Source organism: Nanorana parkeri, unplaced genomic scaffold (genome assembly GCF_000935625.1).
Source record: "Nanorana parkeri isolate BGI_ZX_2015 unplaced genomic scaffold, ASM93562v1 scaffold2105, whole genome shotgun sequence".
NCBI lineage: Eukaryota > Metazoa > Chordata > Amphibia > Anura > Dicroglossidae > Nanorana > Nanorana parkeri.
Genome location: NW_017308373.1, coordinates 55,683 through 71,016, shown reverse-complemented (window position 1 = coordinate 71,016; position 15,334 = coordinate 55,683). Strand labels below are relative to the sequence as shown.

General features: G+C 40.1%; 1 protein-coding gene across 1 annotated transcript in view; it reads left to right on the top strand.

The window, feature by feature from the left end:
* The window catches only part of LOC108800693 (cathepsin L-like proteinase), a 29,310-nt gene extending 15,015 nt beyond the window's left edge, over positions 1–14,295 (top strand). The window contains exons 6-8 of the mRNA XM_018572683.1: positions 2,219–2,378; positions 7,194–7,293; positions 14,187–14,295. Of these exons, the coding sequence (XP_018428185.1) occupies positions 2,219–2,378; positions 7,194–7,293; positions 14,187–14,295 (369 nt within the window). The remainder of the gene's footprint in view (positions 1–2,218; positions 2,379–7,193; positions 7,294–14,186) is intronic.
* The last annotated feature ends 1,039 nt before the right edge of the window (positions 14,296–15,334 follow it).

The following is a 15,334-nucleotide window of genomic DNA, read 5'->3' as shown; positions in this document are numbered from 1 at the left end:
AAATTCAGTGAGCAACAACTGATAGACTGCAATAGCGACAATGATGGCTGCTGTGGAGGAACATTTCAATCGAATTTTAAATATATTAGAGAAAATGGGATGATGACAAGCAAAAGCTATGCATACAACGCAGGGGTAAAGTATTTTTCTCTTTCATGCACTTTTTCATTAACATTAAGAATTGATGGATGTTTAATACAATCTATTCACACACAAAAAAAAATTTCAATTACTAAAACATCAAAACTTTTGGGGCTCAATCACACTTTTGAGCTGTGGCAACATGTGCTAAAACATGCATATTACTCCAATGAACAGAAAGTCACCAGCTCAGTGTGCCATGCATTGTGGTTCCATTCATTGTAAATGTCACCCCAGTGCGCCATGAAGTACAGCACAATGCACAATACACTGCAGTGCTACACAACATACATACCATGCGCTGTGGTGATCTGCATTGCAAAAAAAAAAGTGTCATGCGCCTTTTTTTTGGCCCGTTGCATTATGCATTATGAATGGGCTGCCTTATCGCACACATTTTAACACCTGACCTAAAGCACATTAGTGCATATATGTTAAGCAGAACTCTGGGGAAAGTTATTATTAACCCTTGCAGTTGGTCTAGGGTGGAACATAACAAAGATTAGCTCACCAGATCCTCAGAGCTGGCCGGTTGTCCGTTGATGTTTACCAAAGAACTTTGCAGTTTTTTTGTATAGCAGCTTTCAAACCGATTGGGGTGATTTTATATCCATAACCGCAGATTTATACTATTACGGTTATCCGTCCAGCCTGTCTCCTGTTCTTCTGCAGCAAAGGTATGCCCCTTAAAGCCCTCACTTCCTACCGACTGTGTATATAACATGGTGATTTATGGGATCTTAGACCACTGCAGCGGAAAAGGAGAGAGGCTCCATGGACTAGTCTAAAGGTGCCCATACACTTTACAACCCTCGCAAGACTTTTGTTTTGCGAGGGTTGTAAAGTAGTTTAAAAATTTACGATCTGCCCATCTTAGACAGGCAGATTGTACCTGCGATCATCGTACGATTCTCGGCTGGTTTTCCAACATGCTCGATATACAAAAGTCGTGCGACTGTACATTAGAAAACGGTCGCACGCCTTCCATACACTGCACGATTATCGTACGATCGTGGGATTTCCCGCGATTCTCGTACAAGAATCGTGCAGTGTATAGGCACCTTTATAGAAAGCCAGCTCAGGGTATTAGGTGAGTATAACTGGGTTATTCTAAGCCCCAGACCAAAATGAGCACTTAACCCTTGCAGTGTGGGGGAACTTTCCTTTCCTGACATGCTCCATGGCAGCATATGAATTAGTTAGGCCCCGCCTCCTCAACCCTGATAGGACCATTAACTTATAAATGTGATACCCTAAATCATCATGGTGTTCCTTGCTTTTCCTCCTCAAATAGGATGTGTTCTTCATTTTTAAACACAAATAGACAAAGAGGGAATTACTTTTCTACCGAACTCCACATAACTATAGCGGCCGGTTCAACACAAAGATGTAAATAAAAGTGTGAATGGAGGACCTGGCCTTACATATGCTTTCTGGGGACACCCCGGAGAGCTGGAGATGCTACATGTAGAATACGCTGTCACTCTATCTGGGACAGCCAACCCCTTAGCACAGTAAGCCAGCGTTAACACTCTCACCGTCCAGGAGAACCGCCGCGCCACAGACACTCCGCTCCCCACATAAATGCTGTGATGTAGCAGCAAAAATAGACTCCATGCCCCAAGGACCAGCAGCAGGAGCTTCCCCACACCATTTCTGTTAGGAAAGATTCAGAGGGAACATCACCACATTAATGGACTGCCAGAGAATTACTCCAGAAAGGTAAGTAAACCTGCAAAATACGAGGAGGAAACGCAAGGAACACCATGATGGTGTGGGGTCTCAAATTTATGAGTTAGTGGTCCTATCAGGGTTGAGGAGATGGGTCCCAACCCATTTGTATGCTTGCATGGAGCTGTCAGGAAATGTAATTTAAATCTATAATAATCACTTCCTTATAAAACGCCCCTTGGATGTGATTTTTTACCTTCAGTATAGAGTAGAAACCACACCCATTACCTATAAGGAACAAGTATTATTATCAGCCATTTTAATTACCCTTTTTTTCACACTGTCAATCCCAAACTGTGTCATATAGGCCGGTATACAGTGCTAAATATCTGATTTTTCCATTCAGAAATTTGAATGTAAATACAAACCCAAGAAATCGGTAAAAGTAAAGGTCTCTAAATTCTACACCCTCACAGAAGAAGAAAGTATTACTAATGCAGTGGCAGAGGATGGGCCAGTTTCAGTGACTTTGGATGTAACTCAAGAATTTTTCTTGTATAATGGAGGTAATTTGACATATACAGCATTTGCTTTATATAGTTAGTTTAGCATTATGTATACTTTATGTAATAGTCTGAAAGTATATTTTTTTGGATGTATAAACATTATTTAAACATTATTATTAGTTGTTTTAATAACATTTCTAAGAAGTTTGGAAGTCCTCTCTTATTATAGTGACCACTATGTAGAGCATCATACAGCATCTCATATCTACTGTACCTGGTTTAATCAGCATCAAAGCTATCTGCAGAAATCAACATCATTTTTTCATACAAGACTACTTTTAGAATATGAAATGGATTCCATCCTAGGTGTCCTACTGCTAGTGTTAGGAGGTATCAGCCAGTTACTGGTCATTACTACAACGAAGAATGAATGGATGTAATGCAGCCTAAAGGCACAATCCAGGTGTAATGATCATTTACACACTGCACTGGGTATGTAATTATCATTAAAAGGTTGTTGTGTTAAGTGCAAAGGGCAGCTGCAAAGTAGAAAGATCTTACCTTCAGCATGCTGTTCTCCTAAACAGAATGTCCAGCTTCTGGGCACTGAAGAGATGGAGCAATGCACCCTGAGCTGTACAGTTGTACAGTGGTCGCATCACCTGCCTTTTTTCACTATCCTCCATTTGTAAAATGTTTTGTATACAAGACATTCTGTGATTGGAGCAGGAGAGGATTGGGTGGGGATATAACATCATCTCTTCTCCTCTAATCACAGAATATCTTGTATTCTTTAAAAAAAATACAAGATATTTTCTGAATGGAGGATAGTGAAGAAGGGCGGATGATGCGACCAGAGAGTCATACAGCTTGGGATGCATTGCTGTTGCTTATTTGTCACATGGGAAAAGTGGGAACAAAATTAAAAAAGGAGGTGTATCACACCATCAGGGGACAAGCAGAATATCCTGGTGAAAAATGTACTGTATGTCTCAGATCTAGAAGGAAGCCTTCTATCAGTGAAAAAGTGAAAATCCTTGCTAATAATGGTCTTACAGTTCAAAGAGTCATAGAGCTTGGGATGCATTGCTGTTGCTTATTTGACACATGAGGAACGTGGGCACAAAATTAAAAGGAGGTGCATCACACCGTCAGGGGACAAGCAGAATATCTTCGTGAAAAATTTACTGTATGTCCCAGATCTAGAAGGCAGCCTTCTATCAGTGAAAACCCTTGCTAATAACAAAGGGAATACCACCCTGCAAGCTGTCATATACCGCTAAGACACATCGCATACTCAAACCATCATCGTGGGAAGACATAACAAATATTACCAAAAGGTGAAGCCAATCAATGGAGAAAGGCAGCAGAAGAAGAAATAAAATCACTCCACTCCAAGAAAATAAAACGGAGCTTCCCTAGATAGCGGAACTATCTAGGGTTGAAATTAAAGAACTAGGAAACATCAGTCACTATTTGGGAATTCAAATAGAGAGAGAAGAAGATGGAAGCTATCTTCTCAACCAAAGTCAGAAAATTGTAGAAATTTGGAAACAATTCCACATGCAAGATGCAAAGGAAGTAAAAACAAATATGGAACCAGGCTACTAAAAGAGCAATGAAGCAGAAAACGTGCTACACAACAATGACATGTACCGCAGAGCAATCAGAAAGCTACTATACATTGCCACTGTGACAAGACCAGACATAGCGGCAGCAGTGGGCATACTAACTAGAAAAGTTGCAGCACCCTGTCAGCATGACTGGAACGCAATAAAAAGGGTAATACAGTACTTAAAAGGAACAATTCGGAGGAAGCTACAACTGCCAGCAGCATCAAAGCCAAAACTAGTTGGATATGCGGATGCTGATTTGGCTGGAGACTGCACAGACCGCAAATCCACAAGTTGTTACATCTTCCTATACGGAGAAGGAATCTTTGAGGATAACCAGGGATGTATAAAGCTAACAAAATCAGAAAGGGTCAACCCTAGAACCAAGCACATCGACATGAAGTATCATTTGCTAAGGGACACTCAAGAGCAAGCTATTATCAACATACATTATTGCTCATCAGAAGAAATGACATCGCATACACTCACCAAGCCATTGCCAAAGGATCGTCACAGTTTCCTTCGAGAAAAGCTAAATGTCATATAGCAACGCATATGCTGTTGAGAAGGAGTGTTGGAAATACAGCAGCATATACTGACATGTACTGATTGTATTACTAACTGCAACATGTCTTTTGAGCTGTAGATGGCAGTATACTGCAATGTTAGTATCTAGTGCTTGCTCATCTATGATACACATGTATATATGTTTCCTAATATAACATTCTTATAACATTCTTCTAAGCAAGTAAAACTTAGCATTCCTCAAGAACTTAGTGCTTCATCTAATTGCATAACCAATAGAAGTCACACTGTCTCATCAAGGCCCTTCTATGTAATGTGGTCCTAACTCTAATCTATGAGAGACTCCATGTTTGAGTATATGTAGCAATGAATAAATTGAGGGCATGTATGCCTAGAGGTAGCCCGTTCCTCCTTAAAGGTACAGCACAATGGTAGCTGAAGACCCCCAGTGTGCCCCACACCAATTTCCATAAGATAAACTAATTGCAACCACACTAATAAATTATAATCACCAACAACAATTATAATCAATTTTTAATTAGCTTTTCAAAGTAAAGCGCATTCTGTAATAAGACTACTGCTTTCCTGTAGAGACTAGGGTTCCCACTCTGCCGCTGCTGGCAGGGGACAGGCTTTTCCACTAAATCTGTGTCTGCTTTAGAGAGAAAAAACAGTGTAAAGGTGCCTATACACCTTGCGATTATCGTTCGGAAATCAAATGCGATCGGGTTTTCGTATGATAATCGGCCAGTTGATGGGAAGTGAACGATCATAATTACTGTAGAACTGGCCGAATTTCCTCGATGGGTCAGGCTGGAAAAGTTTTTTAGAATCATACGAAATCCTCTGGATTAGTGCCGTTTTCATACGAAAAAAATTGCAACATGAACACTGCACATGTGCTAACCAAAATCCGTTCTGTCGATCGACGAAATTTGCCCAGTATTTTTGTAATTAGTTCCATTCCAAATATTTTTTGTAAACTGCTTTGGGGAAAGCACATACCTTATTGAAATTGTGAAATTTGGGCTCCACTAGTGTGAATACAAAAGAACAATTCTTACACAAACTGCCATAAACCTGAAGATTTTTGAATATAAATTAACTGCAACACATTTCTGTACAAAAATCCAACATATTTCCTCTAAAATAAACCGGTCATAAACCAGGGCAGTTCAGACTGAGCACATGATAAACAAATTCATAATCAGAGGTTACTGTGTGTCTACACCATCAGCAGATCTACGGATAACCAGCCAACCTGAGATAGGTAGTTAACCTTGGCCCCACTCCCTCCTACCTCTGGTTGACCTGATGGGTAGTTTTATTGGCCAATATAGAAAGTTTGAAGATGGGGAAAGATGCCCAGATTGAAGTATACAGGAAAAGTCCAGCATTTTTTAGAAGTTCATCACCGGTTTAAAGTTAAGGTATAGCCAAAACATGTGTCAAATGTTTAGTGCTGTCTGTGTTGGATAGACTCACTCTGTCTATTTGCCCTCTTGACCACTGTTAGTAAGAGATAAAGTGATGTAAAACCCCCCAAAAAAGCAAATGTTAGTAGGGTTGCACTGACACCGATATCAGTATCTGTATCGGTGGCGATGCTGGGCATTTTCACGTGTACTCGTACTTGTGAAAATGAACGATACCAGCACTTTAAACTTTGGTCCCGCGCTTGCTGGGGACATTGCGGCAGCCTGGTGGAGACCTCTTGGCGGCTTTTTAAAGCGCCAGTCCATCTGCAATTCTCCTCCTTCTCCTTCCCACCGCCTGCACAGCCAATAGTGGGACCCTGCACCCGCCTACACAGCCATGCTGAGACCCCACTACCTGCCTGCACAGCCATTGTGAGACCCGCACAAACATGGTGAGACCCGCACGCAGCTCTGGTGAGACTGCACAGCCATGGTAAGACCCGCACCCAGCCCTAGTGAGATCCCGCACAGCCTCCTGAGACCCCGCACAGCCCTGATCAGACCTTGCACTGCCTCCTGAGGCGCCGCACAGCCCTGGTGAGTAACACAGAGTATAAAGCTTCATATTGTTCTGCATTGCTGTTTAATGTATTGCTGGGATTTGTAGTCCTTTTTGGCTTATGGTTTCTGCATTGCTGTATAATGTATTGTTGAGATTTGTAGTCTTCTATCATTGGTGGTATTCTGCATTGTTGTATAATGTAGTGCTGGGGTTTGTAGTCTCTCTACAGCTTGGAGTCAGTGGCAGAACTACCAGGGTTGCATCATTAGTCTGTATTGTTTTCGAAAAACTGTCACATGATGATAAAAAAGAGTATTGGTAATTGATATTGGTGAGTCCTTGAGGAAAAGTATCGGTACATGTACTCGGTCTGGAAAAAATGGTATTGTGCATCCCTAGTTATTAGGTGTGGGAAAATCGTCCAAAAAGAGAAAATTGTGCTCACTTTGTAGAGATTTTCTCTTACTTCTTATCGTATCTCCAGTATGGGAACTAAAGGTAAATCTCCTGAACAGGACACCAAAAATAAAATAAACTGAGATTTTAGCACTTCACCACTCTGCTAAAAACTAGGTTAAAAAAAGTTTTGGCTATAATTATACCTTAACTTGCATGATTACATTCTGATTTCTGAGCTTTATAAGCTTTCCTTATAAAATATAAGTAATGGCATGCCAACATTGTGTTTTATTTAACGTTAGAAATCAATATTAATATATTTACCGAAAACCTATGTAAGTCTTTTGATTCTTTTCAGGAGTCTATGATGGGACGTGTTACCCAGGTGTCCAGATGGGGATGACAATTGTGGGTTTGGGGTCCTCTTCTGGAACTGATTATTGGTTGCTGAAAAACAGGTAAGCTGCCTGCTATTATGATTATTAACACAAATAATTTCACATTGTGTAAATGTGCCTAGTGTCAATTCACAAAAGTAGAATACATGTGGTATTTTTATTATTATGCATCATTGCTATGCATTAAATTATTTATTTCCTAAAGCTAAAAGATTCGCTGACCCACTTTTATGTCATTAATTGCATTTTGTAGTAATTTCTATTAAAATTATTTCACAAAGATTATTGCACAGGTTTGTGCTCTTAAAGAGTTAGAAATCAATTACCAGCCTGTGAAATAAAATACTGGTATAGGAGAAACAGCAGCTTTTAATAGTTTCATGTTCATTACCTGTGTACAAATAGCATTTGCACACTAATGTGATATTTATTTTTGTCCAAAGAAAATTTTCATGTATTATCATGGCATTAAAAAAAGAAATGCATGTAACATAATTTATTTGGCTTGTGACCAGAACTGGACCGCGTACTCCAGATGAGGTCGAACCAATGATCTATAAAGTGGCAAAATTATAGACTTGATGTGTTCAAGCAATGTCTTTAAAATTCTGAGTCTATGAAATTGGTATCAGTAAAAGAGACTCACTTGGCCCATTCCAACATTGCTTCATCTCTGCTCCATGCACTATTGCAGCAGCCTCAATATACTCTATGTAAGCTCTGTGCTGGATGGTGTCAGAGCTTAAACAGGGTTGATGTCATGTGAAAATGTTTAGACCTGATGATTGGCCGCTCAGGCCTTAGCACAACATCATGGGGGGAGATCACATGCTGCCCCATACCCGAAAGCGATGCTTGCGATGTTTGCAACAGAGCAGAGGGCAGCTGGGAAGCACTATAAAGGTGATCATAAGTGGGCCATGACGTGGTCTTAGAAAAGACTTTGTGGCAGAGTCTCTTTTGCTTCGACAAAAAGGAAGCTACCTTTGTTGGAAGAGATCTATTCTAAGAGTTTTTTTGGGACGTCTGGCAGCACCATGTAATGTCACTTGTGTAGGCTATACTGATGGTAGTGAGAGCTGTAATCATCTCAGTTGAATAGAGTTGGGCCAGGACAGGATCTAGGGTGCATGGCCAGGGGTGGACTTTCTCACAGGGGGACAGTGGGATCACTCTGTGGGCCCTGGGTATGTGGCTTAAAACAAAGAAAATGTGCCTAGAGGGGGTCTGTGATTTCTCTCTGAAATTGTACCTGTCATTTTTATCAATTTCATGTCTGCCTCTCTGCGCTGATCGTTGTGTCCCCTGGTGTTCCCAGTCACGTCATTCCTGTTAAATGTCACTGTGCACAGCAACATAAGAACGTCCGTAACATGATTGACAGCTGCTGTCTGGCTGTGAACCATCCCCCATCTTGTGCTGCACCTGTGTTGCTAGACAGCAACATTAGAAGTAAGGGTTGGCATCGGACCATCTGACCTCCTCCTCTCACCATCACCTTCCACATCCTGAATAAAAACCAGCCCCTGCCAATGCACCCTGAGAGCTGCTGGAAATAATGCTTCTAAGCTGGCTGGCTGTGTGGGCCAGGCGTCCAGGATGGAAGAGACACGTGGCAGTGGATGGCCATCTTTACATAGTAAGTGAACCAATAAATACCTAAACTAAGCTAAATAATTGACTAACTAAAATTGGAAAACTACATCCTACTAGGATACAGTAACTGTGGTGCAATTTTCGGGGGCCCAATCATCACACACTTTTGGACTTGACTGGTAATGCTGTTTGCTTAATTTGGGCAGGTGGCCATCTTGTTTAGCAAGTGAAACAGAAAGCCTAACCTAATCTGAATAATTGACTGATCAAAAAAAAAACAAAAAAAACATTATATCCGGGGTCACAGAAGAAATGGTCTAATTTTTTGAAGGGTCAGTAACTAATTTCCGGAATGGAAATACCGTCTGCTGGGATTTGGACAGGCGGTCACCCTGTTCAGTAAATGAACCAGAAAAGCCTTAAATAATCTGAAAAACACTATCCTGGTGAACAGTAAGAATGGACTAAGTTTTTGGAAAGACCCTAGTGGTCGAAAAGTGTGACTACACACTTCTGGACTGGTACTGCTGGGATTTGGGAAATGGGTGGTCATCATCTTTATCAATTGAAACAGAAAAAGCATGACATAAATGAAATAACTGACTGATTGGGAATTGAAAAAACTATATTCTGGGGCACAGTAACAGTGCTTTCATTTAGTTATGGTAATTAATTTAACTCTAAACTAATAATGCTAGGAAGTGAAACAGCAAAGCCTGAAGTAATCTCAATAACTGACTGACTTAAAATGTAAAACTATATTGTGTGAGAATGGTAAAATCTATTTTTGGGACACTCATTTGCCCTGTTTAGAGCTTTCTAGAATGGCCTTTATCACCCACAAGCAAATATTTAAAGAAGTCTCTGTATGTTATGTAACAAGGAGCATGGATATCCATCTGCTGCTTGCAAAATAATGATAGTAACTAAAATTCTATTTCACATTTGTAAATGTTGCAGCTGGTGTTTTATGTAAATGTTTTTTCCTAGGAATTTTAACCTCAGTGATGTTCTTTAGTCTTGCACTGACTCTTTCTTGAAGCCGTCTCCAAGCTAATGGTAAAAAAAGTGATTTCCTCCAGGAACATTGCCCCATTCTTGATGTCATCCCCTGGTCAACGTTAGCCAAGCAAGATGTAACACAGAGATGTCCTCCAGAAGTTGACAACATGGAGCCATTGTTTGAGGCAAACATACCACATTTTTCTAAATTGATCCAAAAAGTGTATCCCACCTTAAAGCCTGGTTATGTCAATAATATTATTTTCTTTTTTTCATAAAGGCTGATCCCCCAAACCCAAATGCCATCACCAGGTCAACAGGCAGCAAGCCGAACACAACACAGAGAAATATCGTTCACCATCTAACAATGTTGAGGCCTGGTCTGAGGTAAGTGCCAGTGTTTTTTTTATTTTATTTGCTACTACACTTGTACACAAACATTTTGTGTAGAAATTACAACTGTTATGTGTTACCTATAGGTCACGGTGACATGTTTTCAAAAAGAAGGTCATCAACAAGTAAGAAAAGTGAAGAGCCGTATCAACAGAAAATATGGAAAACTGCTTTCCAAAAGAGATTACAGGCCGGCAAAAAAGAAGTGGTTGAAGCAGGATCAGCTCCTGGTCAGCAAAAATTAGGCCTGAGAAAACACTACTAACTATGCATATTCTGCAATGTCAAGTTTGTATGTTAGTGACTAGGCATGTCTGGAAGAAGCTTTAGGTAATGACATGGGGAAACATGGCAGTGTCCCCATTCTAAACTCAACTTCATGTTCACAAATACCTCCAAAAACTGTAGAAACTGTTATCTTATGTGTAGACCTACCTCTGTCAAATCTGTAATGTTCTTCTCTGTATGCCTTCCACACCTGAAGAGTCTGTAATTTCATGCCAGGGGGTGTTGTCCAAATATGCAGAATCTGTAATTCCATGGTAAAATAAACTGTAATTGCTGCCTTCTGTAATTTTAGAATCTGTTGAAACACCTTCAGATATGCTTTCTACACCCACTGAATCATTTTTCACATGTTCTGATATATCTTCTACATCTAAGTCTAAGGTGTTTGGGGCATCAGATTCTTTGTTTAGTACAATTACTAAATCATACTTTCTTAGTTATATTAAAGTCAAAATGTTTTACGTGACTTCAAATGCTATATTAATCAATGTTTAAAAGTTTTGGTCTCCTCAGAATCAGCTGGTTCCCAGAGTGCTGATATTGTGGTGGCTCCTTTGCCCTGCAGGATCCAAAGGAGCAACTCTTGTGTGTCCTAGTAAATTAAGTGTGTGTCTCCACAAACAGACAGCAAAGAAAGTCACTCCACTGCCCACGCTACTAGATGGACAGCTGCTGGAGACTGTAGTGTTCCGTGTGATCTTACTGGACTGGAAGTTCAGGAAAGTAGAGCTGAGAGAGTTGGGGCCAGCTGTTTGGAAAAATGTTAAGAAAAACTTTGCTGGACAATGTATATTTGTTTGATCTGGATTCATTATTGAAAAAAAGTTTGAGAGTATAATATTACTTAAAATCCTATACTGCCATCTTGAGGCACTACTAATATGTTACTTTTCCACGTGCATAGAGTCTACTTAGTCCCTGTGCTCATTGTTTGTGCAATTCAAACAGAATGTTATTATGTTAACTTTCCAAGGACATAAAGTCTAACTTTGTCATATGCCCAATGTGTGCACAATTTCATGAAAACGCCTTACATTTTGTATAGAAACCCAAGAAATGCTTTGATCTAATGGTTTGGTTTTCAGTAATAACAAAGTTGATTAATTTGTGGTTGCAAAGTCGAAAATGTTTGTGTATGCATGTGTAGCACATAGGCGCAACAAAAGAGGAAGGGAGGGTGGGTCGCTTCCAGGAGGCAGTCGTTAATTATGTTAGTGACTTACTGAAGTTGCAGTGCACAGTAACAATTGATAGGAATGACATGGCCAGGGATCTTCGGGGTGGAATAAACAGTGCAGAGAGGCAGGCATGAAATTGACAAGAATGACGGGTAGAAATTACAGACCCTCCACTAGGAAGTTTTTTATTTCATTTTGTTGGCCCACTTAATTGTGGGTCCACGTAGGAGCCTTCAGTGCTCCGCTGGGCCAGTCTAATCCTGCATGTCTCGGGGAACATGGGGAATCTGGATAACATGAAGCATCAGCAAATGTATATTTGTCAGCAGAAAACAGGGTACATATTGGAACTCTCTGACTAATTTTGAGACCTAACTACACTGGTAGAATGTCACAAATGCGAGCAGTTCCTTTCAGGGGCGTTCTGTTTATGCTGCAGTTGAAAGCCATTTACATTATGAAAGGGTCACAAGGGGAAAAAAATGACTGGAGAATTGTCAGTAGATGAACCCCTTTCTAACCCCCCTTGAATGGTTTCAATATCAGGTTTTCTATGTTGCCATTGATCAGGCCACAACCAGCCTGGAACTCTGAAAAAATAAAAATTGCCTGATTAAAAGTTCAAAAACTATATCATGTGGCACAGTAAGAATGCTAAAACTTATATGTGGGTCAGTCACTCGCTTCTCGGCTGGTATTGCTGGCATTTGTGGAATATTTGGCTCAGTCACTGGACTAATTATTTTGCAATTGTGCAGTTCAGGTGGCCATCTTCTTTAGTAAGTGCACCAGAAAAGACTGAGTGTAAATAAATGACTGACTACAAATTAATAAACTATACCCTTTGGCACACACGGTATAATTTTTTGGGGGGTCAAACACTCACTTTTCAACTGGTAAAGCTGGGATATGTGCTAATATTTATCCTATTTAGAACCCTAACACTGTGTGTATTTCCACTTTCACAGCCAAATTGGGGTAACACCTATTTTATATTCGTTACATGTTCCCATTAACATAGCATAAGTTAAAAAAATGCTTCTTACAGTTTAAATTGCTTTTACTGGGATTAGAATATTTTCTAATATTGCAAAACTCTACATAATATCAACATCTTAAGGACTGGGTAAAGCTATGATTTCAGCTCTTTACCACTGGTCATCTTCCTCATCATAATTAACAAAACTTGCTTGACCAATTACTATGTATGTATTTTACTGTAATTTGTTGAATGTAGAAATCAGACGTGATTATTTCTGATTATATACACAATTGTGTTATATAAACTACACAACTAACGTCAACATCTTGAAGACTGGGTAATACAATGATTTAATCTCTGTACCATTGTTCATTATCCTCTTCATGCTTAGTGGCACTTGCTTGACCAATTGCTGTGTAGGTAATTTTCCTGTACAATCCAAACATGGCCGCACTCCACAGATCTTACCAAACTTCTCCAAACTTTATTGATCCAAGCATGTATATACATTGCACTAAAAAGCTCCCCAGCACAACCAAAAGCCTCTTATGCATTTCACCAATGATGCTTAGTCAGAGGTACCTCTGTGACTAAGCCCCTGGTGAAATGCGCAAGCGGGTTTTGGTTGTGCTGGGGAACATTTTAGTACAGTGTATATACATGCTCGGATCAATTAAGTTTGTAGAAGTTTGTTAAGATCTGTTGAGTGCGGCCATCTTTGGATTGTACTGGTCGTTGTTGAGCAGGCACTTGCGGGATCTATGCAACATGATCAAAGCCGGAGGGTTGGAGACCTTTCTGTGATTGCTATGTAATTTTCCTGTTATCTGTTTATACACATCATTTTACGTTATCTGTTTATACACATCATTTTCTGTTATCTGTTTATACGCATCATTTTCTGTTATCTGTTCATACACATCTTTGTATTGTTCACCGAGCACAAAAATGTATAGGCGTTTTGTGTTCATTGGTTTCATCAGAAATAAAGGCAATATTGTTGGATGAAGACTGTGTCGTGTTATATTTGGCTAACTGTGCCCCCAGACCTAACTTGCCCCTATTGTGTCCAGAGTCCCAGTCCACCCCTGTGCATGGCTATATTGTGGCTTACAATTACACTGTGGAGGTGATTTATCTACTGTATGTTCACATACAACATTAAATCATAAAAAGGCAAAGTTCCTGTTTTTTAAAATCCCTCTTTACATCATTTGGTATATAAAGTGAACACGTTCCCTTCTCTTGATTGCACTTTACTTCACTTAATGTCAGAAAATGAAGAGGGGATGATGGAGGAGGGAAGAACCAGGAAAGGCAAAATGTAAGCAGATTAAACTTCAGCTTTAAGTGAAATTCTTTCCTTGGTGTCCATACTGGCAGTGCCAGCTTAGATTCTAAGTAAGACGAAATTAGGTGGTGGCTGGTTAAAGCATATATTCCTAATATTGAATTATTGCTGCCATTTTTGTGTCTAGAGCTATTAATTCATATTTTTATTTTGTATCCTACAGCTGGGGAAAGGCATGGGGTGAAGAAGGCTATGTAAGAGTGAAACGCAACGTCAATCAGTGCGGGATTGCTGACAATGCAGTGACTGGAGATGTTGCAGCTTCAACATAAAAAAGGAAAGACAAAACACAAGCTTAATATCTTCCCCTTTTCTGTATTATTATATCCTTCGAATCTGAATATATTATGACTGCAATTTGTACTTTTGTGACAGATGGAGATGGAAAACAAACATGCTATTGTATTCTTATTTGTTGAGGTTCACTGTAAATAATCCTCCACCTATGTCTACAATCAGTTTAAAGTATTCAGCTATCCTTTGTTGTGAAGCATATAACAGCCAAATGCCATTGGTAGCAATGTTACTGATCCTGTGTAATCTTTGCTATTTAAATGAATGATAGCAGTGTAGAGCTCCAACTGTGCTCTATCCAAACTACTAAATGTAATGTAAGTATTTTAGTAAACTAAATTTGAAAAGTACCCACTACTGATCTAGAGATACTACATCTAGTTTATGCAAACAGTTCAAATTTTATAAAATGAGGTCCTGCAAGTAAGCTGTGGCAGAGCTTGTCAATCCACGCATCCGATAGCGATCGCTGTTTTCCTCAGAGATTACGCATCTGCCAAACACGTACAGGGTGAGGCTAGAAGACAAATTATTATTATTATACAGGATTTATATAGCGCCAACAGTTTGCGCAGCGCTTTATAATATAGGGAAGACATTACAATCACAATACAAATCAAGACAACAAATGTAAAGCAGTGATTTTTAAAGATGCTTTCAGTTGGCAGAACATTTAAAAGTAGGGATGCACCGATACCGATACTAGTATCGGTATCAGTGCTCATACTGAGTATTTGGGAGAGTTCTTGTACTCGCCCAAATGCTCCGATGCCTAGCCCGATACTTCCTGTATCAGGAAGCCGGGCAGCGCGTCATTACACGCTGCCCGACTTCCTGATTGGCCCCGAAGCCGGCTCCATGCTCCTTCGTCACCTGTGAGCATGGAGTTGGCTTCCCGGCCAGTCAGGAATCCGGGCAGCATGTAATGACACGCTGCCCGGCTTTCTGATTGGTCGGGAAGCTGGCCAATCAGGAAGCCGGGCGCCGCGTCATGACACGGCACCCGGCTTCCATTAT